This window comes from Amblyomma mixtum, chromosome 4, assembly GCF_055824585.1.
Source record: "Amblyomma mixtum isolate Tamu chromosome 4, ASM5582458v1, whole genome shotgun sequence".
NCBI classification, from domain to species: Eukaryota; Metazoa; Arthropoda; class Arachnida; order Ixodida; family Ixodidae; genus Amblyomma; species Amblyomma mixtum.
Window position 1 is genome coordinate 151,147,196 of NC_143015.1, and position 23,815 is coordinate 151,171,010.

General features: G+C 48.1%; 1 protein-coding gene across 1 annotated transcript in view; it reads left to right on the top strand.

The window, feature by feature from the left end:
- The first annotated feature begins 521 nt into the window (after positions 1-521).
- Positions 522-23,815, top strand: part of LOC149348788 (uncharacterized) — a 47,246-nt gene continuing 23,952 nt past the window's right edge. The window contains exons 1-2 of the mRNA XM_089541848.1: positions 522-717; positions 13,754-14,002. Of these exons, the coding sequence (XP_089397974.1) occupies positions 522-717; positions 13,754-14,002 (445 nt within the window). The remainder of the gene's footprint in view (positions 718-13,753; positions 14,003-23,815) is intronic.

Here is a 23,815-nt window from a genome sequence, read left to right on the forward strand (position 1 = left end):
ACGTCTCATGCAGTGTCACATATTAATCATGCGCATGCGCTCTACGACTTGGCGCGATCTTGCCAACTGATATTGTGGCAGGGCGTGTGTCCTCGTGCTCGGAACAGCGTAGCAGACCACGCTCCGACTTCGTGCGCGTGCGCGAATTCTCGCCTTGTTGCACGCTTATCGCCGTTATAAGGCGCTGACCAGCAGTTCGGTCGACGCTCGCGCTATATTATTAAAGATCAGGGTGGCTGTACATGCTTAAATTCAGAAAATGTGTGTCTGCTGCTGCAGGCTGTAACTGATGTGAAGGGGCTAAGGACACGTCAGGCTTCCAAGCCTTTAGCCTTATGCCATCCGCAAGGATTCATCTGTATTGTTTCCTGCAAATAATAAAAAAAAACATGGCTGCCAGCGCGTCGCCCGCCTTGTCCAGCTGGCGATGGCACAGCCGTTGGCTACCCTATAGCTACAGCTTGCTGTAACGGCTGAGTTGCCTTATTCTCTTTATGCAGGTTACGAGTTTTGTGGTCTGAATGGGGAATATCGGTGCCTTCCCGCCCCCGCCGGTTTCTCCTCAGCCGAACAACCAGCGGTATGCTTATAGCCCGCAGCAGGGCGCGCGCGGGCCGACCGGTCCAGCTCCCCTCGGTCAGATGCCGTTCGTGCCCATGGCACCTACCCCGGAGCTTTCAGAAATCCAGGACGAGCCGGAGCCTTACATATCAACAAGTAAGAAACAGTGCCGAAAAGAAGCGCTGTCTGAAATCGATGAAATCGGTCTCATAAATCAAAATTATGCATTATAGAACGAATAACGAAACAACATTATACTGGCTAAGGCCCCGAATATAACTGAAAGCTAACGTTGGTACGAAAAATTAATATTGTCATTTGACTAAAGGCACTTTGCTGCCTTTAGTCAAGTCCCCGAAGTCATTAGTTATGAATTTTCTCTCGAAGAAGTAAATAACTAAATAAAAACTATACTAAACATAGCGAGAGTTTTTCTTGGCTGTGACAGAAAGGCTGCACGGACGGAGAGTTCGGATTGGATTGGATTGTAAAACATTTATTGTGTCGAGAGCAGGTTGCGGAGGCACGTATACGTCATTCGGAAGGATAGTTCTTCCCGACGATGGTACTGCTGGCCGCCTGGTGCGTAGCACTATTCTCACCTTTCATGTGCCGGGTCTCCGTCACGCGGCCTAAGCTTCCCCGAGCAGTGCACTAAAGCACTAAGCTATCGCCTGAGCCAAACATTCCTCCTGTTGGTCAAATGTTTAGGGGAATCCCCCAAGGTGGAGTAAATTTGTAATAAGAGAGTAATTACTCATTGGCATCCACCCAAGCGCAGCCATACGGCTACAAAGGAAAGCTATACAGCTTTCTCAGAAACTTCGCAGTTAGAGAAAAATTTGTCCTGGTCCGGGGGGGACCACCGCTTCACCGGAGCAGTCGCTCTACCACTGAGCTAACCGGGACGGCAAGCTTATGGTAGGGCGAGAGCGAATTGATCAATAACTCGAAGTAGGAACAGTGTTGGTCAAATGTTTAGGGGAATCCCCCAAGGTGGAGTAAATTTGTAATACAGGGTCTGTTCTGAAAGTAGTAGGAATGGTTTTTTTCTGGGTGAACGGGCGGACGAGAGGTGGTCTGCGCGTGCAGAATCGTTAAAGGCGGATATTGGGAATGCTGGGGAAAATCGGCAGTCGGCTCTCCGCCGTTGATGAGAGGAGGTCGCTTGTACTGTGAACCCCTGTCGAAACGTCTCGTCACGCAGAATCATCGAGCGTTTACTGGATCAGCGATACGCGATACAATTTTGAGTAAATCTTGGTAAAACGGGCAAAGAGACTCACAACATGACTAAGGAGGCCTACGGTGACGCTTCCATGGGTAGATCAGGTGTTTTTTGAGCGGCACAAGCTGTTTCGAGAAGGTAAGGAAAGAGTGGAGGAAGACGACCGCTGCAGACGCCCTTCGACGAGCAAGACCAACGAAAATGTGTAGCGAGTGAAACATTTACTTACAGTGATCGTAGAATGAGTATCAGAATGATTGCTGATGACTTGAGCATTCCTCAAACCCAAGTTTTTGGTATCGTGACAGAAAACTTATCCATGAGGAAAGCGTGGGCGAAGTTGGTGCCGGGAGTGTTGTCAGAGGAGGACAAGGCCAACCGGTAGGACCTTCGTCATCATGTGAATGAGGACCCCGATTTTTTGCCCAGCACAAGGCGGCAACGCTGTCTCAGCCCCCCTACAGCCTCGACTTGGCCCCGCCAGACTTTTTTCTATTCCCGAGAATAAAATCGACGCTCAAGGGGAAACATCACGGATCGGTAGAGGTGGTTCAACAGGCCGTGACGAGGAAGCTAAACAGCATTACGGTCCAGGCGTTCCTGGAGTCGTACGAAAACTGTAAAACTCATTGGCAGCAGCGTGTAGGTGCGGAAGGGTGCTACCTTGAAAAACTGTAATCGTTTGTACTATTCTCTTGAATAAATTTTGTTTAAAAAAATGAGTCCTACTACTTTCAGAACAGACCGTGTATACTGGTGTGTTGCTAAACTGCAACACACTCTAGCGCTGTGCACTGTACAGCGTTGCCTTCACCAACGTCCATATGCGGCGCTAACAGATAAGATCAGCTTAACCTCGGTCAGAGCTTAACCTGAGTCTGACATCGTCGCCATATGTGCCGACGACCCAACAAAGCACAACCATGAGCCAATCAGGTTAAACACATGCTTTTGCACGTATACTCGGTTTAACCACGTTTTTAAGCAAGGAAATACTTGGAAAAGTATTTGTTATAAAATATGAGGAGCAAACTGGGAGAAGCAATTAAAAGCAAGAAGAAGTAAAGCTGATCCACTGTACTCGCATAATGATAATTAGGTGCCCCCGTAACTTATTTCCCAGTTTTGTAATGTGGACATCCTTTATTCTCTGAGCAGGTTCGCCATCATGTTCGGACGCGGTATCCCGCCGATGTTCGCTAGAGTTGAACGGCGACGGGGCCTCAGAGCAATCCGTGCTTTAAGAAGAGCGTTAGAGGATAGAGGGACGAAGTAAACAGCAGTGCTCAAATATTTTGTTCACAATTTATGACAATATAAACGGTGGTAGAGCCTCTTATTCGAACAGCTTTGCTCCGATTCTTCGAGCATTTATTTAGCGGCAATATTTTTTACAAGTTCTTTGCCTCTTGGAGAGCTCAAGGTGCGTGCTGAAACATCTTTTCTTTTTCTTCCAGATTGGAGAGATAAGGTGTAAGTACTGCTGCAATTCTGATCCACAGCGTTAAAAAAAATCATTTTTCCTTTCTCACCGCGGACAATGGAATTCATTAAAGAACATTGCGTTATGTGGTTCGCCGCTCCGAGCGAGCCTCTCTCAAAGCGCTGTCCTAATCATTTGTCTCCTCTGGGCGACCGTAGACAACATGCGTACGCGAATAGGAGAAAAAAAAATCTTGCTGAGGTCCCCCTGCGTCATCGTTAGGATTAGTGAACATTAGTTTTAATTCCGAGGCAACTGGGGAGTGCTGGAAGATACTGTTATAAAAATATCGAAGGTAATGATCCAATCCTCCGATGGGTAGCAAAACCTTTCCTTAAAAATTCCTCCTTCGCTCAAATCGAGTAGTTAAGACTACCAGAGAAAACCAGGCGGGAACGTTTTTGACGGTAACAGAAATAGTACTATTGTGAAGATGAAGATGAGCAGCGGTGTCAGCCGCAGCGCCAGCGCACGGCGCAAGATCGCTGTGTTGATGACCGAAGCTCGGGCCGGCTTTTTGGCAAGCTGTCCTTAGGCTATTTGCCCGGAAATCCTGTTACACTATCAATAATACTACAAGATTGCCGATGGGATATCGGCGTGTACATTGATTGTTATAGTGAAGTCTTACGATACGTGAAAAAACTATGTTAATATGAAACTTTCCACTAAAAAAAAAGACCAGCACGCTGAGGCAGCGTATAAATATCGAGCATTAGCAATATCGAACGAACATTCCGTCATCTTCGCTATATCCTGTACAAATTTTTCGTTATATCTGGATACCTATATTTTTGATTCCAACGTGTACAGCGCAAGAAGAAAAATCGTTTGACACCACTAGGAAAGACCTAAGCTATTACTATGGGCGTAATAGACGTCTGAAGTTTGAAGAAGTTACGGTTTGGGGAACAAAAGATCGTCTGTGCGAATCTCTATCATAACGCTTTTATTCGACTATTAATCTTATGCTCCATAACGTGCTGGATCGTTTGATATGACTCCCAACGTTATACTCCAGTTAGGTGGTCCACAATCTGTGTACCAATATTACCACCCACTGGTCCCACTTGAATGGCCTTGTGTTTGATATTAACCAGACCTTGAGTAACGCGATTATTAGAGTTAACGCTCTAAGTTGTGCTTGTCTATGATTTCTTGATATGTAAGTGTCCGCGGTCTGAGAGATCTTTCGTGAAGCTCTGAGAAAACATGCGCTTCATTGGTAAGTGCGATGCTACGGTTCTTTGATAATGAAATCTTTTATTTGCCATCAACTACAGATGAGGGGATTGTAGAAAAAAAGCTGTCCTTGGAAGGCTTGACGGGTCCACAATCCCCTATTTCGGCAGAGTGGCAGCACCACACATGCAAACATATTCTTCATGCCCAAACACATACATACATATTTAATATGCTGCAGATATAGTACTCATCGTACAAATGTAAACGAAAACAACATTGAAACTCACTGCTACAAATGCAAAAGAAAACAACAGCAAGGCTAGACACAATCACATAGCAACCAAATACACCTGCTGGACGTCTTTGTAGGATGCCGTGAAGAGACCAAAACGGACCGAATTGCAATAACTTAAAAGCGCTGATATAGTGTACTTAAGGGACTGTTTCTTGTAAGTTGAACATGACATTTGTACTAACCAATCCTCGAAGTGTCTTGTAATGTTACTTGGAGTTCTGTCCTGTAATTGGGATAGGTTACGTATATTGTTGATATTCCTGTGGATTTCTGTTTAATTAAATGACTTAAGCGATATCTATAGAGATTGTAAGCTGGAATTACACCAGAGATTTTAAAGGAAGTTGATGTGGAAGCAGTATAGGAAGCATTGTATGTGTGTCGGAGATACTTTAAGAAGAAAGAAAGCTGTTCTTTGATAAGATGAAGTTTTATCGGTCCCCAGCTATTCATTTCACAGCTGTTCATTCTCCACCTTCTGGTCTCTAACAATAATCACGACGTTCCTCACTTTTCCTTCGCAGGGAGAAGCAGAACTTGTTCAGGATGGTGATTGCGTGCTCCTCCATCTTTACACTATGCGCCGTGATCGTCGTCTCGCTGGCACTGCTTATGAACGGTGAGCAGATTGAACGATTTTGTGTCGTACGGTCTAGCCTCCGAGATCCGCGACAAAATACTTGCTCTACTGAAAGCTTCCATATTACGAGCTCCATAACTCCTTACATCTCCAAAAGAAATTTTATGGAGTCAGCAGGAACTATATGCAGTAGGTATCGACTATATGGAAGCACGTATGGAATCTTACGGTCTTCATATGAAGTCACGTACACTGTATAGAAATTATGTAGACATCTGGAATGCTTATGGACACCGTAAAAAAACATTCAAGGGGGGGGGGGGGGGGGGAATGGGCTGACGGCACTTTGTTGACCTAGAGAAGGGTGAGGCGAAAGCCTTTAGCGTGGTATTGCAGCTTGTGTCACTGTTGTGTGGTTAAGATGTTAATTAAGTACACAATTGTTTGTGAATCTTCAATGCTGGAGACAATGGAGGGCGTTTGGAAGGCATCCGTCTGGTTCGACGCCTTTCTGCACTCTCCAGCGTCCTAGACAAGGAGAACTAGACATGAGTTGGCAGGAAGTAGCGTGCCCATTAGCACACTCGGCTGCGGGGCAGAAGGATGGTAGTTCGAATTCCATCGTGCACAAAGACATTTTTTTTGACGTGACACCTCTGCTGAGAACCTTTGCAGTGGACATAGTCATGATGATGATGATGATGAGGACGACATGACGATGATGATGATTGATGACGACGATGATGACGACGACGATGATAATGATCTTATGGACTCCATATTCCCACAATTCCATGAGACAGGCTCACATGGAACGTTTCAGTAGGGTGGCGTCACCGTTGTTCGTTTCTCGAAACGCCGCACACTGACCGTTTAACGCTCCGCTCCTTGGCCAAGAATTTAGAAACTCCAGCCAAGGAATTTTTTCTTGCCTCAATTTACTTGCTTTACACCCGATTAAGACCCAGTGTTTGCTCATTGGGAGATTTCCGCTACAGGGAAAAAAAATTCGAGGGAACACTTAAGCTCTGCCTTTAAAGAGATCCTGAAGGAAAATCTTAAAATTGAACAAAAACACTGAAATTTCCGAGACTGTGATTACACCGAAATCTAGCCGTCACTTTGCATGTTTTTCAGCGCATAGTTTTGTTTTACATGTTTTATGAGTGCGCGCCAAGCCCTCCCGGCCGGCGTGAGGTGGAGAACGTGCCGTCATGACACCCTCACGACAAAGCCAGTAATTAAGCCATGCGTCGACGTATTAATGAGCAAAGCTGTTGCAACGCTGCTTTTTTCTCTACATTATTCGAAAACGTTATTCGAAAAGGCAGTGAACTCTTCGTCTGGTAAAAATTTTTTAGTATTGTTAACGTGACCAATATTGGCGTCATTAAAAATGTCAATGTCGTGCGTACTCACGAGGGTTTACTATTGCGCTGCTCCTAGATTGTGTACCTGTTTATTTCTCTAAAGGTGTGAGTGCCAGTTTCTTCGGTTTGTCAGCATCCGATGACTTGCAATATATATTTCAATATACCGGGTGTCCCAGCTAAATGTAACCAAACTTTTAAAAAAGGCGAAGTGTCCTAGTCCAGTAAAACCAACTGAGGGTTGTTCATAGTCGCGTGGCCTAGTCTTGAGTATTTTTTCGCTCTTCACAGTTAATTAATTAGTTAAATTTAATTAGCTAACTTTTTAATTATTAACTTCAGGAAGAAAGTGTCAATGCCAAAGTTTTAGATCACGTCGAAAAACCGCTAGTAGTGTTGTTTCCGTCAAGTTACCATGTACGTAGCTTCATTTACTGGCCTTAAAAGAAAGTTGTCACGTGACCAGCTGCTCGCTCACTTCTCTGCCCCAATGTGCACCCAAAGTCTCATCGAGGAGAGGACTTCAGAAAAAATGGATTTTATTCTTTAAGGCGCGTCTTGGGACGTTGAAGTGGCACAGCTGTCATGTGGAAGCTTTTTCCTATTGTGCGGGTTATGGTTAAAGGCCGGTAAAAAAACTACTTTACGTAAATATTGACACATGCCTTCCTTAGAAGATGAGGAAGAACGCAACGGGCCATTGGAGAAAGACGAAGTGACTCTGCTCCGTCTCGTGCTGACCTGACTGGCTGCCGGTGTTCCTCGGCGCAGGAGACTTCTTTGTAACGTTACGTTACAAATCTGGTGGAGGCAGTGCCGGGTACGCTTCCAGCGCATAATCTACCTCTCACTACGGAGCTTACTCCGGTACATCAGCGCCTCGGCCGCCGCCTACGTGGAGAGCCCCCGGAATTTGGACCCCTTCCGGCCGCTACCAGGTCGACGCAGCCTCGGGCCCCTGTAACACCTGCGGCAATGACATCTGAGAGTAGGCTTCCCGCAAACATCCTCTGCCATCAGCCGCGAACACCACCGTCCTTTCATGGAGACGTGTTCGAGGACGCCGAGGACTGGCTTGAGGCCTTCGAGCGTGTGGCACGTTATAACGGGTGGACCGATGAGCGTAAGCTCCACAACGTCTACTTTGCTCTTGAAGAGTCGGCGCGGACATGGTTTGAAAACCATGAGGCTTCCTTTCCATCCTGGGAAGCCTTCTGTCGTGACTTGAAGACCACTTTTCCAGGCGCCGACCGCCGGGAGCGAGCAGAAGCTGCGCTGCACTCGCGCAACCAGCGCCAAAACGAGAGCGTGCGCATGTTTTATGAAGACATGACGCGTCTTTTTAAGCGCGCAGACCCACAGATGCCAGAAGACAAGAAGCTGCGCCACCTGATGCGAGGCGTGAAGCAAGAACTTTTCGCAGGACTAGTGCGCAGCCCACCGCGCACTGTTGCGGAGTTCCTCAGTGAGGCTACCACCATGGAGACGACGCTACAACACCGGGCTCGTCAATACAATCGCGACGTGAACATCATTGGGTCCGACGCACTACCTATGCAGGGCAGAAGCGATATGGATGCACTACGCAACCTCGTCCGTGCTGTCGTGCGAGAAGAACTGCAAGCACTCCGGATGCCTTGCAACACGCCGTCCTTTCCATCACTCGCTGAAGTCGTCCGGGACGAGGTGCGTATGGCAGCTGAGCGAGTTCCTGACGTTTCCTACCAGCTCGACGCGAGACCCACCTACGCGTCCGTCCTACGTAGGGCTCCCACGCAAGACAACAGTATCAATACCGCAGCTCCAGCAATGGAGCCGCAGGGTCCTCCTCGCTACACCCCTGCGCCAACCTATCAGCGACCCCGTAAGAGTGAAGTATGGCGGGCCCGCGACCGTCGGCCCCTCTGCTTCCATTGCGGTGAAGCAGGTCACCTCTACCGGGCGTGCCCGTACCGCCGCGTCGGCCTGCGCGGTTTCGCACCGGACGACCCCTGCCCCCAAAATGGCGAGCGGCCTACTGAAATCGAAAGCCACCTTGCTGCGCAACAGCATCCTGTTACGTCCGGCTACCAAGAACGTCGGTCTACGTCCCCAACAAGTTACCGTTCCTCAAGTCCGAGCTATCCCCGACGCCGACGCTCTCCCAGCCCTCGCCGGGAAAACTAATGTCAGCGGCCTTCGGAGGCAGGGTCGCTGATGTCGCGAAATGTGAAGATCCTCCGTCCTCGTCACGCCGACTCGACGAGATTTCGCTGGGGTCAGGTAGCAACAGCATCCGACGGGCTACCTTCGACCGATACGACGACATTCCGCTTGGGACAGGTGGCGACAGCATCCGACACACTACCTCTGATTTGCGCGTAAAGATTGATGGAGCCGATGTAACGGCGTTACTAGACACCGGTGCAGATTACTCGGTAATGAGCCACGGCCTCGCCCGCGAATTGAAGAAAGTTTTGACGCACTGGTCCGGCCCGAAAATTCGCACGGCGGGAAGTCACTTGATTACCCCTGTAGGCAAGTGCACAGCGCGTGTCGGCATCCGGGGTTTTGTGTATGTCGGAGAATTCGTCGTACTTCGCGAGTGTTCCAAAGACTTGATCCTTGGCCTAGACTTCCTGCAGACTAACGGCGCTGTCATTGACCTGAAAGAAGCGCGTGTGACGTTCTCGACGAAACGGGCCGTGGAGCGCATTGAAATCGAGGATCCGGAACTCAACGTTCTGCGTATTGTCGACGATGACGTGAGGGTGCCAGCACGGTCTAGTGTGCTTGTTCTTGTGCGTCATGACTTGTTTCACGACTACGAGGGCATCGCGGATGGGCACCTCCCGCTACTTCTCGAGAAGGAGATAGCCGTTGCTCGAGGACTCGTTCAACTCCATAACGGTTGTGCTACTGTCATGCTGACGAATTTTGCTAAGGAGATGCGGCACCTCGCCAAGGAAACGGCTGTTGCCTTCCTTCACGACGTTACTGTCTCGCCTCGTTTATGCACCGCCGGGGCCAACCCCCAAGAGGAGGCTACATCTTGCCGTCTCCTTCAAACCGTTAAAATTAGCCCGGACTTGACGCCCGATCAAAGGAATCTTCTTTCGGCTCTTCTGACTGATTTCGCAGACTGCTTCGCCACTGGCTCCAAGGTCGGTCGTACTCCTGTCGCCAAGCACCGCATCATAACCGATGAGGCCACGTTACCGATATGCCAACGCCCGTACCGGATTTCTCCTAAGGAACGTGAAGCCATTCAAACGCAAGTGAATGAGATGCTTGCGGACGACGTAATCCAGCCTTCGACGAGCCCATGGGCGTCGCCAGTAGTCCTCGTCAAGAAGAAAGATGGCACCCTGAGATTCTGTGTCGATTGCCGGAAACTAAACAACGTGACCAAAAAGGACGTCTATCCGCTCCCCAGGATTGATGATGCCCTCGACCGTCTACGCGATGCCAGGTACTTCTCCTCATTAGACCTCAAAAGCGGATACTGGCAAATCGAGGTGGATCAGAGAGACCGAGAGAAGACTGCATTTGTGACGCCCGACGGCCTATACGAGTTTAAGGTGCTTCCGTTTGGTCTTTGCTCTGCGCCGGCCACGTTCCAACGTATGATGGACACGGTTTTATCAGGTCTGAAGTGGCAGTCGTGCTTAGTGTACTTAGATGATGTCGTCGTTTTCTCGCCTACTTTCGAGCAACACCTGGACCGGTTGCGCATTGTGCTTCAAGCACTCAAAGGCGCACAATTAACGATCAAGCCGGAGAAATGCCATTTCGCTTTCAAAGAACTTCGCTTTCTCGGCCATGTTGTCAGTGCACAGGGCGTTCTCCCTGATCCCGACAAGACTACCGCAGTGTCAAGTTTTCCACGTCCCAGCGATAAAAAGGCACTTCGGCGATTTCTGGGCCTTTGCTCTTACTACCGACGCTTCGTCCAAGATTTCTCCAAGATAGCTGAACCATTGACAGCACTAACCAGAGAAGACATACCCTTCCTGTGGGGAGGCGATCAAGAACAAGCTTTCCAGGAGCTCCGAAGCCGCCTCCACAGGCCCCCCATACTCGCCCATTTCGATGAAAACGCAGCAACTGACGTCCACACTGATGCCAGCAACGTTGGCCTTGGGGCTGTACTTATCCAGTGGCAAGATGGCGTAGAACGAGTTATAGCTTACGCGAGTCGAACACTATCCCGATCGGAGGCGAACTATTCAACGACCGAGAAGGAGTGTCTTGCGGTAATCTGGGCCATAAGCAAGTTTCGACCATACCTGTATGGACGACCCTTCCGTATTGTCAGCGACCATCATTCGCTGTGCTGGCTGGCCAGCCTCAAAGACCCGTCTGGACGCTTGGCTCGATGGAGCCTTCGTCTTCAAGAGTATGATGTTACCGTTGTTTATAAGTCGGGACTTAAACACCAAGACGCAGATTGCTTATCACGCGCGCCCTTAGACTCCGCTGCAGTGGAAAACGCCGACGATTTTCCCTTCATTGGGGCCATTACTCAATCCCATATGGCTGACCTTCAACGCAAGGACCAGGAGCTGGCGCCGCTCATCGAGTATCTAGAAGGCCGCGGTGGTCGGGTACCGCCTGTTTTTCGTCGTGGCTTGCAGTCATACACTTTACGAAGTGGGGTTCTCTACAAGCGCAATTTTGAAAGATCACAAGAGACATTCCTGCTCGTAGTACCTATGGACCTACGGCCTGACATCTTGAGCGCTTGTCACGACGAACCATCCGCCGGCCACTTGGGAGTTAGTCGCACGTTTGCCAGAATTCGGGCAAAGTATTATTGGCCGAAATTATTACCTTCAGTACGATCCCATGTTAAAACCTGCCGTGACTGTCAACGTCGAAAATCTCCCCCCATGAAACCAGCCGGATTTCTTCAACCTATTGCTCCACCGAAAACTCCTTTCCAACAAGTGGGAATGGATCTTCTTGGCCCTTTTCCAAAGTCAACTAATGGAAAGCGTTGGATTGTTGTCGCGACGGATTACCTGACTCGGTATTCTGAGACCGCGTCGCTCACAAATGGAACTGCCACCGAAGTCGCCGCATTCTTTGTTCACGACGTCGTATTGCGCCATGGCGCCCCGGCTATTATTATTACCGACCGTGGGGCAGCTTTTACGGCCCGCCTGACTAAGGCAGTGCTGAATCTTACACACACTAGCCATAGACAGGCCACGGCGTACCACCCGCAGACTAACGGCCTGGTGGAACGGCTAAACAGAACTCTGGCCGACATGCTGTCCATGTACGTGGATATAGAGCATAAGACCTGGGATCAAATTCTCCCATACGCCACGTTCGCATACAATACGGCACTTCAAGAGACGACGCGGATTACTCCCTTCGAGCTTGTCTTCGGCCGCCGAGTGACCACTCCCCTGGATACGATGTTGCCCGTATACCCCGACTGCGAAAGTGAACTTGATATGGACGTCGCTAGTTTTGCTCAGCGTGCAGAAGAAGCGCGGCAGCTGGCACGGCAGCGCATATACCTACAACAGCAACTAGACGCTGATCGCTACAACCAGGGACGGCGCTTCGTTTCCTACGAGCCTGGAGACTATGTATGGATTTGGACGCCCGTTCGCCATCGCGGACTGTCTGAAAAATTACTGCGCCGGTACTTCGGACCATACCGTGTCCTCCGCCGCATCAGTGACGTTACTTACGAAGTAGAATCTGCCACCCGAGACCCCTCAAGCCGCAGACGACGCAAGCTCACTGACGTTGTACACGTCGTCCGAATGAAGCCCTACCACGGCCGCCCTGCTGACCGATCTGGAGACTGATAGTGCCCCGTTTTGTGTTGTGCTCCCCCTGTACCAACCTAGCCCACTATCTGTCAGCCCGTAGCTCACCAGTATGCTCCTAGTCGGCCGCATCGAGGCGATGCTGCAAACAAGGGGGGCAATGACACATGCCTTCCTTAGAAGATGAGGAAGAACGCAACGGGCCATTGGAGAAAGACGAAGTGACTCTGCTCCGTCTCGTGCTGACCTGACTGGCTGCCGGTGTTCCTCGGCGCAGGAGACTTCTTTGTAACGTTACGTTACAATATTACTTTGCTGCAAATGTCTCAGTAAGCTGTTTCTCAAAACGATCTACAACTTTTCCATTGACACTTTGTTCCTCAAGCCAATAATTAAAAAGTTAGTTAATTAACCTTAACTAATTAGTCAACCTTGAAGAACGAAAAAAATTGGCAGAGGCTCAGCTTGGTTAAGCCCGGATATTGCGAAAGCAACTTCATCCGTTTCTTCAGCCCGCATCAGCCGTGTCTACCGCCGCTCTGCGTAGACTGCTGTTGTTTTTGCACCTGAGAGAAGGATGAATAGCTCGCTGCTGTCTCTTACGCGCATTGCGACGAGCTTCCCTAGCGGTGGGCGGCATCGTCGCGAAGCAATGTCAAGCCGCTGGTGGTTGGCACAGCTACTGCTTACTAGCGACGTGAGTTGAGCCTAATCTCTTCGGCGTAACGCCACAATTGCGCTCCTAGCGGAGAGCGCATGAGTTAGGCGCCGGTGAAGGCACTGCCACTTCCTCCGACGGCGCAAGATGGTCGCCCAGCTCTTCGGCGTGACGTCACAAAACCTGTTGCGCTCCTAGCGGAGAACGCAGGAGTTAGGCACCGGGGAAGGCACCGCCGCTTCCTCCGACGGCGCGAGATGGTCGCCCAGCTCTTCGGCGTTACGTCACGCATGACGTCACACGGGGATCATGGCACCGCCACGTCACGGCAAAGGCTTGAAAGTGCAAGTAGTATTGCTTTCGCAATAAAAATACGGCAGACTAGGTCACGCGACTCTAAACAACCCTCATTTGGTTTCAGACGGCTAGGACACTTAGTGTTTTTTTAAAAGCTTGGTTACATTTATCTGGGACACCTGGTATATTGCAATACATATTGCAATATATATTGCAATATATACTGCGATATAGGGTTAATTGAAGAAAGGGAGAGGCCTTTGCCCTGTAGTGGGCACAGTCATGCTGATGATGATGATGATGATGAATATGCTACACGTTCACGCAGGCTCCACAGACTCTACCGACGAGACGACCGACGAGGTGTTCACGGGAATGAGCAAGCCGGACGCCCCGGTCTCTCCCGACCAGATCACTATCGCTCCTCCCACGCTGAGGCCGAAACCTTCAAAAAGCGTCTTCACTATCACGACAGCTCCACCAACGCTGCCGCCGGGACATTCAAAAAGCGTCTTCACTATCACCACAGCTCCACCGACGATGCCGCCGGAACCTTCAACACACTCACCCCGTGAAGGTCAGCTTGCTGCAGGAATTTATCACAGTGCCGTTATCCGTTTTAATTCCATTGATTCCTTTTTCGAAGTGGGCATGTCAAGTACCACTTTCTGAGAATTTCGCGATATTCAAGGATTCAACTCAATATAGGCTGTAGGTAAAGCATGCCAAGTTTTTTTGCACTAGTGTTTAAAATAGTGACGTCATCGACGGATGAATTTTGCGCTTCTCCTCAAAGCACCGGAGAAGTGCAGGGAAGTTCAGTGTGACGTCACGGAAGGTATGATTTCAAATTACCGCTGCCGTCAGCCATACCCTGCCATGCCTCGTTGGATGCTGCCAAACAACGTTCGGCAGGCTTTCCCTTCGGTGGCGTTGGTTTTCTCCCTTCAAAGCAGGCGTATGTGCGTTGTAAATGTCCCGATACCTTCGATGACGTCATCATGCATCCCCCACTTGGTGTTGCGCACTGCGGAGAAGCTTGATGGACGTCGCAATTTTAATTGTCGATTACGACACTAATTCAAACGCTAGCCCAAAGGGACTTCACATACTTTACCTGCAAGTTTCACATATTCGGCCCTTTAAAGCTCGTCGATTTCTAAAACCTATGCAGTTGCCCTTTAAATGTACGGCTTAGGACATTATCATACCACACAGTTCTCGACAAAATCATTTTTGCAACGGCGAAAAGTTTATGAGCGCAATATTTTCGTATACTGTAAAATTATACTATACAAAATGGCACTGGCTTAGCCCAGCTAGGCCAGGATATACGTATCGAGAATACGGTTAACCTTGATTACACCTTTTCGTTTAGCTTCGTTTCTCGCCGGCTACGTTCACTGTTTTGCTTTGGTTGTTATCCCCCTGTTGCGTCTAATTGCGGCTACAAAGACAGGACATTTGTTATGCAGCAAAGTGTGACTGGCTTCTTTCAGTCTTTCCGACTCTCTATCCATATCTACCGACGGCTCCACCGAGCCGCCTTCTATATACACACACACACACACACACACACACACGCTATATATATATATATATATATATATATAGGCCGCCGCGGTGGCTCAGTGGCTATGGTGCTCGGCTGCTGGCCCGAAAGACGCGGGTTCGATCCCGGCCGCGGCGGTTGAATTTCTTTGGAGGAGAAATTCTAGAGGCCCGTGTACTGTGCGATGTCAGTGCACGTTAAAGAACCCCAGGTGGTCGAAATTTCCGGAGCCCTCCACTACGGCGTCTCATAGCCTTAGTCGCTTTGGGACGTTAAACCCCATAAACCAACCAATCATATATATATATACATATATATATATATATATATATATATATATATATAAGATGCGAAATTGAGAAACGCTTCGTTTATTGGGAGTCGACGTTTCGGACAGAGCCTGTCCTTTTTCAAGACTGAGGTTACATGGTTCTTGCTTCTCTTCTTAAAGGGTCTTCATCTGTACAGGTGTTCGACACCTGAGCCAAAACAAGCCGACGCTGTAGAGGGAAGAACGGCTCAGGGAAGAGAAAAAAAAGAAAAAATTAACAAAAAATACACAAACGGGACAGGGGGTGGGGAGGGTAAATGTCGTCGCCCGCCACCCACGTATGCGGTCGCGGGGAGAAAAGAAAAAAGGAAAAAAGGGGGAGGAAAAAAAAGGAAGAGCGGGAGGGGAATATGGACAGAGAACTGAGTCCTAACACAGCGGACAGCTAGCAAAGTGTATAGAGACAAACAGTGGCCGACGCACAGCATAGATTTGAGATGCACTCAAATGTTGTCCACTTAAAGGGCCTGTGCCCACCCCAGCGCAGCAGACACTCTCTACCTCTCTTTGAGCGAGCCTCCTCTCCTTCCATTCCCTCCTCGAAATTCTTCTCTCCCGCTCCTCGTCGAGTAGGCTCGGCAAGGCAAAATCACCCCTTCCTTCTCCGGTGTAAGCCGGAGGCGTGGTGTCTGTGGAGTGCGTCACAGGGCGACGTCATGGCCCCGCCTTCAATAGAATTCTTTTCTTGGTTTTTGCATTTTCTCCGCACACTGAACGATCGAGAGGCGCGATCGGCTCGACCACCTTGACTTGTTAGCGAGCGCAACCTTTCATACATCTGTTTGTCATTCCCAGTTAACGAGCCACCTTTTCATTTTCTTTTAGGCCTCCCCACCGTTTCACGAGCGGAGGGGCGGAAGTCGGTTGTGTTCGAAAAACACGGCGAAGCGCGGACCCGGCAACCGCCCGTTTGCTTTTCTCCATGCGTGTTTGTGTTCTGTGTGTTTGTGTCTTTTCTCCGCTCCAAAGCATATGTCATTCATTGGAGTCAAGGCGTACGCAAGATGCACGAAAGATAAGGGGTGTGTATGCGGAGCGGTCATGTGGGCGAGCGAGGGAAAGGCTCTGCTGCACTACTAATTAAAACCTTGTTTTGGAGGGCTTGCATAGAAGAAAAAAATCTGAGAAGGGAGCGCGTACGCAGAGCGTCTCGTGAGGTGATCACGGCGGGGGGAGGGGGGGGGGGGGGGGGGGGGCGAACCAACTCCCTCAGTTTTACTATTTTTTACTTTTTATGGCTAGGGTTCAAGGCTGTCGCCGCACGCTCCCTCCGCAGTTTTTTTTTTTTTTGTTCCTTCATGCGGGTTTGTAGGCATGAGCCAGAACAGAAGGCGCTGCGGAAAGCCTTGTGCAGACGACGCGACGCCAAGGCTACGCCCAACCTTCTCCCGTCAGAACGATGCTCCAATGGAGTGCCTTTAGCGATAGTAGCCCCCCTTGACGTCAGCGGGGTGCAGAGTAGTGGGCCGGGCCCGTTTTTGAAGGAAGGAAAGAACGAACGGGCTTTGATTTGAATTTTCGCAGCTTTTCGGGGCGCGAATGGCTCTAATATTTTGCAGAGGTTATCTTCGATGCCTCATCTATGCAGTGGGCTTGTTTTTCAAAAATGTCCGGACCCTGGTCAGTGGCCCTTTAAACGAGTAAACAAGATACCATGGAGCAAAAGGGCGGGAATAAAAAAAAAAAAGAAAGACTTCCGCCATGTGCAACTTCTTTGGCAGGATGAGTCAAGGCGGGCAGAGTGGAATTTAACGAGACACACGTGGAGTGTACCTGCACACACCCACACAGGCAACAAAAAAAGGAAAAGAAAAGGCCGGAAACGGAGGCGGCTTTGGGGAAGAATCGTCGCGTGGGGCCACTATGAATGGCGGGGGTGCTTAAGTTCTTTGACGGCGCCGCTCTCGTCAAGATGGTCGAACGGGGGAAGGTAAGAACGCTGTGGGCGATGAGGCCATCGGTGTAAGCGTATGGGAGAAAGCTTGCGAGGCCTGTCAGGCCGGAACTCCAAGGTCAGTATTGGATTTGAGGGGGCGTATTGAAGACAAAGCGCCCAGGTTCTCATTAATGCCTTGGGCAATTGTTCCAAACTTATAAATAAAGTACGACTCGCGTTGCTCCCGTTCCCGGGTGTTGTTGAACCCACCCTGTAAGACTGTTAATTTAAGTGCTTCAAATGGGTGTTTTTTGTCATTAATGTGTTTTGACAAGGGGAGGTTAGGTAGAGATAGGGCATGAGCGCGGTGGTTATTAAAGCGAAATCGTAGAGGGTTAACCGTCTGCCCAATGTACTGCATACTGCACACACCACATTCTAGGAGGTAGATAACGTTGGAGGAGTCACAATTAAAGTCGCCATTGATTTTCCATTTAAAGCCTGAGGCTGTGCTTATCGCACAGCTGGTTGTTTGCATATGTTTGCAGACGTGGCATCTACTTTTGGCGCAGGGTCGGCAACCCAACCCAAGGTGGTTATGTGTTTTTGAGTGTACGAGAATGTTTTGAATGTTTTTCGGTCGTCTGTAGACTACGTGAGGGGGAGTAGTGAAAATTTTTGCGAGGCGCTCGCTTTGTTCGAGAATGTTGAAATGTTTTTTAAGGATTTTGTTTACGTTGGGGGGATTACCTGTGTAGGTGAGTACCAAGCTTGCCCGGTGATCTGTTTCTTCGCTGCGTCGACGTCCATCTAGTATTTCATCTCGGTTGAGTTTAGATGCCCTTTCAATTGCATCGTCGACAATGGCGGGGGGATATCTTTGCTTGGTGAGGACCTCTCGCATGCGATTGGAATTTCTCTCGAAGTCTTGATCTTGTGAACAGATTCTTTTAAATCGGTGTGCCTGAGAGTATGGAATACTTGTTTTGGAGTGGCGAGGATGACAACTTTGAAAGTGTAAGTATTGTTGACGGTCCGTCGGTTTTCTATATACGCTGGTGTTAAGTGAGCCTTCCGTTACCGAAATCTCGACATCTAGGAAGTTAATTGAGGTGTGGGAGTACGCGTGAGTGAATGATATGTTGGGGTGGACAAGGTTGAATTGTTCAATAAAATGTAGGAGTTCTTGCTCTGTGTCAGTCCAAATTAGAAAAATGTCATCCAAATAGCGTTTGTATAGGATGGGCTTGATGAGAGAATCTTGCAAGAATTTAGATTCAATACTATGCATGAAGATGTTGGCGTAGGCGGGGGCCATCCTTGTACCCATGGCTGTGCCATTAATTTGTAAGTAGTGTTGATCGTTGAATTCAAAGTTGTTGTATTCGAGTACGATTTTCGCAAGTATTTCTAGAACATGTGTGGCAGGAGACTCCTCTTTTCTATCTTGTCTGTACGCTTCGGTCAGAGATCTGATGCCATCGGAATGAGGAATATTAGTGTAGAGTGAGATTACATCTAATGTTACCAGAAAGGCACCTTCCGGAAGTTTAAGGCCCTCTATTTCGCGAAGGAAATGGTTTGTGTCTCGTATGTAGGATGGGTGTGTTGTTGGAATATGCCTGATTAATGTGTCAATGTAACTGGAAATTGGTTCTGTAATCGTGCCAATGCCAGATACTATAGGGCGGCCAGGATTATCCTTTTTGTGGATTTTCGGTAGTAAGTAAAATCGACCTGGCGACGGGTGTGGTGCGAGGAGGGCTTTAGATAACCTTAGGGTTATGTCCCCTTTTTGCGCAAGCTGATCCAGAGTCTCTGCTATATATTGTTGGTATTGTGGAGTTGGGTCTTTTTCAAGAAGCTGGTAGAAGCAAGTGTTAGAGAGTTGTCTCAAGCCTTCCTCAATGTATGCTTCACTATCCATTACTACTATACCGCCTCCTTTATCTGCTGGCTTTATGGTTATATCTGTCCGTCTGCTGAGAGCCTTCAATGCATCCCGTTCTTTTTTGGACAGGTTCGGTCTCCCTGGAGTGTGGCTTTTGTAAGCGTGAATTATGTCGTTCTGGACCGCATTAATATACATATCCAAGTGTTTGTCTCTTCCCATGGTAGGAGTCCAGTGTTGGTTTGTAACGCAGAATTCTCTGCTGTCTGCACTAAGTTGGGGCCTATCACAAAAGTATTCTTTCAGTCGCAACATTCGTGCAAAATTGTCCAAATCTTTTAAAACTGAGAATTCATTGTATTTACTTGTGGTGGGGCAGAACGTAAGACCTCGAGAAAGAACTGATTTCTCGTCAATTGTTAGGGCGCTGGATGATAGATTAATAATGCTATCCTGGAAACCGGACCCAGAGCTTGTAGCAACGGGTTTATCATTAGTGGCTGCTCCCGTTCCAGAGCGTTGTGCTTGTGTTGTCGGTATTAATGTCGTTTGTGTCGTTGCGTTGAATTTGTTGTTGGGGTTTGCCGTAACAATGGGGTGATTATTAGTAGCTACCTCCGTTTCGGATTCTTCGCGTTCAGCTGGGTTTGTCCACGCGAAGTGTGGAATCCCGTCCCTAATGAATTTCTTGCGTTTTATCTCGCGTACCTCGCGGGTTCTCTTTTCCTCAAAGAGCGTAAGTTCGGTGGCCTCAGGCGCGGTTAGGGGAATGTGTTGACGAGCACGACTCTCTTCTTTTTTCAGAGCCCCCAAGACCCTCTCAAAATGGCCAATCGTAACTCCAAGCAAATCCAAAGAGGCAGATTCTAGTACACGATTCCAATTATCCTTTTCCTCATCACACAGGTTACCCATTGATGGTGTTAGTGAAATTTGTAAGCCTTTTGGTGCGATTTTGGATTGCATATAGATCTTTAGGCTATGGATATGGAGTTCGTGCCTTATTCGTTTATCCACGATTTTTCTCAACTTTAAAAAGTTGGAGCAGGTACACTCCACGTGTGTCTCGTTAAATTCCACTCCGCCCCCCTTGACTCATCCTGCCAAAGAAGTTGCACATGGCGGAAGTCTTTCTTTTTTTTTTATTCCCGCCCTTTTGCTCCATGGTATCTTGTTTACTCGTTTAAGTGGACAACATTTGAGTGCATCTCAAATCTATGCTGTGCGTCGGCCACTGTTTGTCTCTATACACTTTGCTAGCTGTCCGCTGTGTTAGGACTCAGTTCTCTGTCCATATTCCCCTCCCGCTCTTCCTTTTTTTTCCTCCCCCTTTTTTCCTTTTTTCTTTTCTCCCCGCGACCGCATACGTGGGTGGCGGGCGACGACATTTACCCTCCCCACCCCCTGTCCCGTTTGTGTATTTTTTGTTAATTTTTTCTTTTTTTTCTCTTCCCTGAGCCGTTCTTCCCTCTACAGCGTCGGCTTGTTTTGGCTCAGGTGTCGAACACCTGTACAGATGAAGACCCTTTAAGAAGAGAAGCAAGAACCATGTAACCTCAGTCTTGAAAAAGGACAGGCTCTGTCCGAAACGTCGACTCCCAATAGACGAAGCGTTTCTCAATTTCGCATCTTATTTTAAACTAGCAACCAAGTACGTTTACCTTACTGTGCTATATATATATATATATATATATATATATATATATATGCGAAATTGAGAAACGCTTCATTTAAGAAAACATTTATTGGGAGTCGACGTTTCGGACAGAGCCTGTCCTTTTTCAAGACTGAAGTTACATGGTTCTTGCTTCTCTTCTTAAACGTCTTCATCTGTACAGGTGTTCGACACATGAGCCAAAACAGCCATATACAGCTACACCAACCCACCTCCTCTAACGGCGCATGCGCACAGCTGTTGCAATCCGGTTTCGCCGGCACGCCACGGCACCGGCTCCTCCTGTGACGTCACGCCAGATGGCGCGTCGAGCGGCGGTTGCTAGGCAACGGCTCAAGGTTATGGTACAGCCATGGAAAAACTGGTGTCACGGCGAAACGGCGGGACTTGCGCGTAATGTAGCTCTCGCTACAAAATCAATATATCCGCAGATCTTCTGTCAGGCTTGCATTTTTTTTTTTTGCTGTCAACGTTTTTGCTAAACTCAGAAGCATTCCCCATAGGTTTTTCTGGCAGTCTTAACGGCTCGAAGAGACCGAGGGAAACACTATAAAATTAATATTTTGCTACACATCGAAAGAATGGAATACAATATTTTTATGGCAGTATCTTAGAGTTTTCCAGTATTAAAATTTTTACTCAAGTATTTTGGACATGTTTTCGTAAGAATTTGTCGGACCTTCGTACCTTGTGGCTAGAACAACGCTTTAATGTGCCTGCATAATGCAGCACGTAGCATTTCGTCTTTTTTTGCAATCAGCGAATATTATTTTCTATAAGGGATTCAAGAAAAAGGTAATGATTGATCTACTGTTCGTTTGATCAACTGATCGATAAACTGAATAATATGTAATTACTTGATAGTTTATTGATTGATCACGTCTAATTGAGTGAATGAATGAATGAATGAATGAATGAATGAATGAATGAATGAATGAATGAATGAATGAATGAATGAATGAATGAATGAATGAATGAATGAGTATGAGTAGAATAAGAATGGGGTGGAGCGCATATCGCAGGTTCTCTCAGATCATGAATGGCAGTTTACCAATATCGCTCAAGAGAAAAGTATACAACAGCTTTATCTTACCGGTACTCACCTATGGGGCAGAAACGTGGTGGCTAACAAATAGGGTTCTCTTCAATTAACTATCATTTCGCAGGTTGAATCATACAAGTACTTAGGTGTCACAATCAGCAGCAAACTGACGTGGAAAAAACACATCACTCAACTCGTTGCTGATACATAAAAACACTGGGTTTTTTTTTAAAGGTCACTTTCACTGTCTCCGCAATCAATCCGTAAACTGGCATACGAGACTTTCATTCGCACTAAACTTGAGTACGCATCAGCAATTTGGTCTCCTCACCAGGCTTACTTAATTAACACCATTGAATTCATTCAGAATCGTGCGGCACGCTTTATTACTTCAGATTACGATTTTCACCACAGCATTACCGCTATCAAGTCATCCATCGCTATCAGCCCACTAGCCCTTAGACGCAAAGTTTCTCGCTTATGTTTATTGCACAAATTATATCACAATTTTCCTAACCTACGCGAGTCCCTTCTAGTCCCTCCTGGGCGCACGTCATCCCGTTTATTCAACTCCATGAGCATCCAACGTTTACACGGATCAACTAATGCCTTTTCTATTCAAGACTGGAATCGGCTTCCAGAATCGGTTGTCATTGAAAGCGATCCAGTAAGGTTTAAAGAACGTCTGATGTGTTATCTTGCTGTATAAATTGTTTCATTTCCCTTTCGTGACTTTATTTCTCTTTATGCTTTTGTTGTGTGTGTGTTTTTTTTTGTTCTTTTTTTTCCGCCATTGTGAGTCATGTTGAATGTACTACTCCCCCCCTTATGTAATACCCCCCCCCCCCCTAGGGGCCTTTAAGGGTCAAATAAATGATGATGATGATGGTAGGGTTCAGCCTAAGTTAAGGACAACCCAACGAGCTATGGAAAGAAAAATGTTGAGTGTAACGTTAAGAGATCGGAAGCGGGTGGAGTGGGTGAGAGAACAAAACGCGGGTTAATGTCATCCTAGTTGAAATCAAGAGAAAGAAGTGGGCTTGGGCAGGGCATGTAATGCGAAGGCAAGATAACCGCTGGTCCTTAAGGGTAACGGAGTGGATTCCAAGAGACGGCAAGCGTAGCAGGTGGCGGAAGAAAGTTAGGTGGGCGGATGAGATTAAGAAATTTGCGGGAATACGGTGGCCGCAATTGGCGAAGGACAGGGTTAATTGGGGGGACATGGGAGAGGCCTTTGCCCTGCAGTGGGCGTAGACGGGCTGATGACGATGATGATGATGATGATCTCAGTCTGCATTCAATGGCAGACTGATGAACTGACCGCCCTGTGTGTGCTCTCGGGCGGAAGATTATTAACGTTTAACTTTCGTTCTAGTTACTTTAAGACCATTAGCTCTTAGTCAGGTACGGGTTATACGGTGGAGGCGTCAACGACCCTTAGTACTAGTTCACACAGATGCGTAAAGAAGGAGCCACGAACCCGTGCTACGGTTCATGGCTCCAGCTCTATTTCGTGCCGCAACTCGTAGCGGTTTGCAGCAAAGCGTGGCGTTGCGCACGGCACCACTTCTCTTTTCTCACATATGTAGTGTCCCATTTATCTTCAAAGGAGCGAGTGGCGACGGCAGCGGCGTCGACGGCGGCGCCATCTGTTGGAGCGCGGCTGCGGCGTTGATGGGCAACGGCGGCTCAAGGTCGTCCGTGGGCCCCGGCATACGGCTGAAGTGCGACCACGCGACGAGCCGAGCTGGCTGGCGTAGTGTTGCTTTCGCAAAAAAATTGGTTTTGAGGAAAGGAAATGGCGCGGCATCTGGCTCATATAAGACAGTTCAACGTACCTTGCGAGATAGTTTAGACCTGAACAAAAACCGTCAAAGCTGAACGTCTGTCTGGAAAACTCTTCTATTTGACGTCTAATTTATCGCTCAGATGTTCGCCTCAGAAACGTAATCACTCTGTGATTTTTTTTCTTTATATGATTCCTTTGACCGACTTTTTTATACAGCCATTACCATGCATCTGG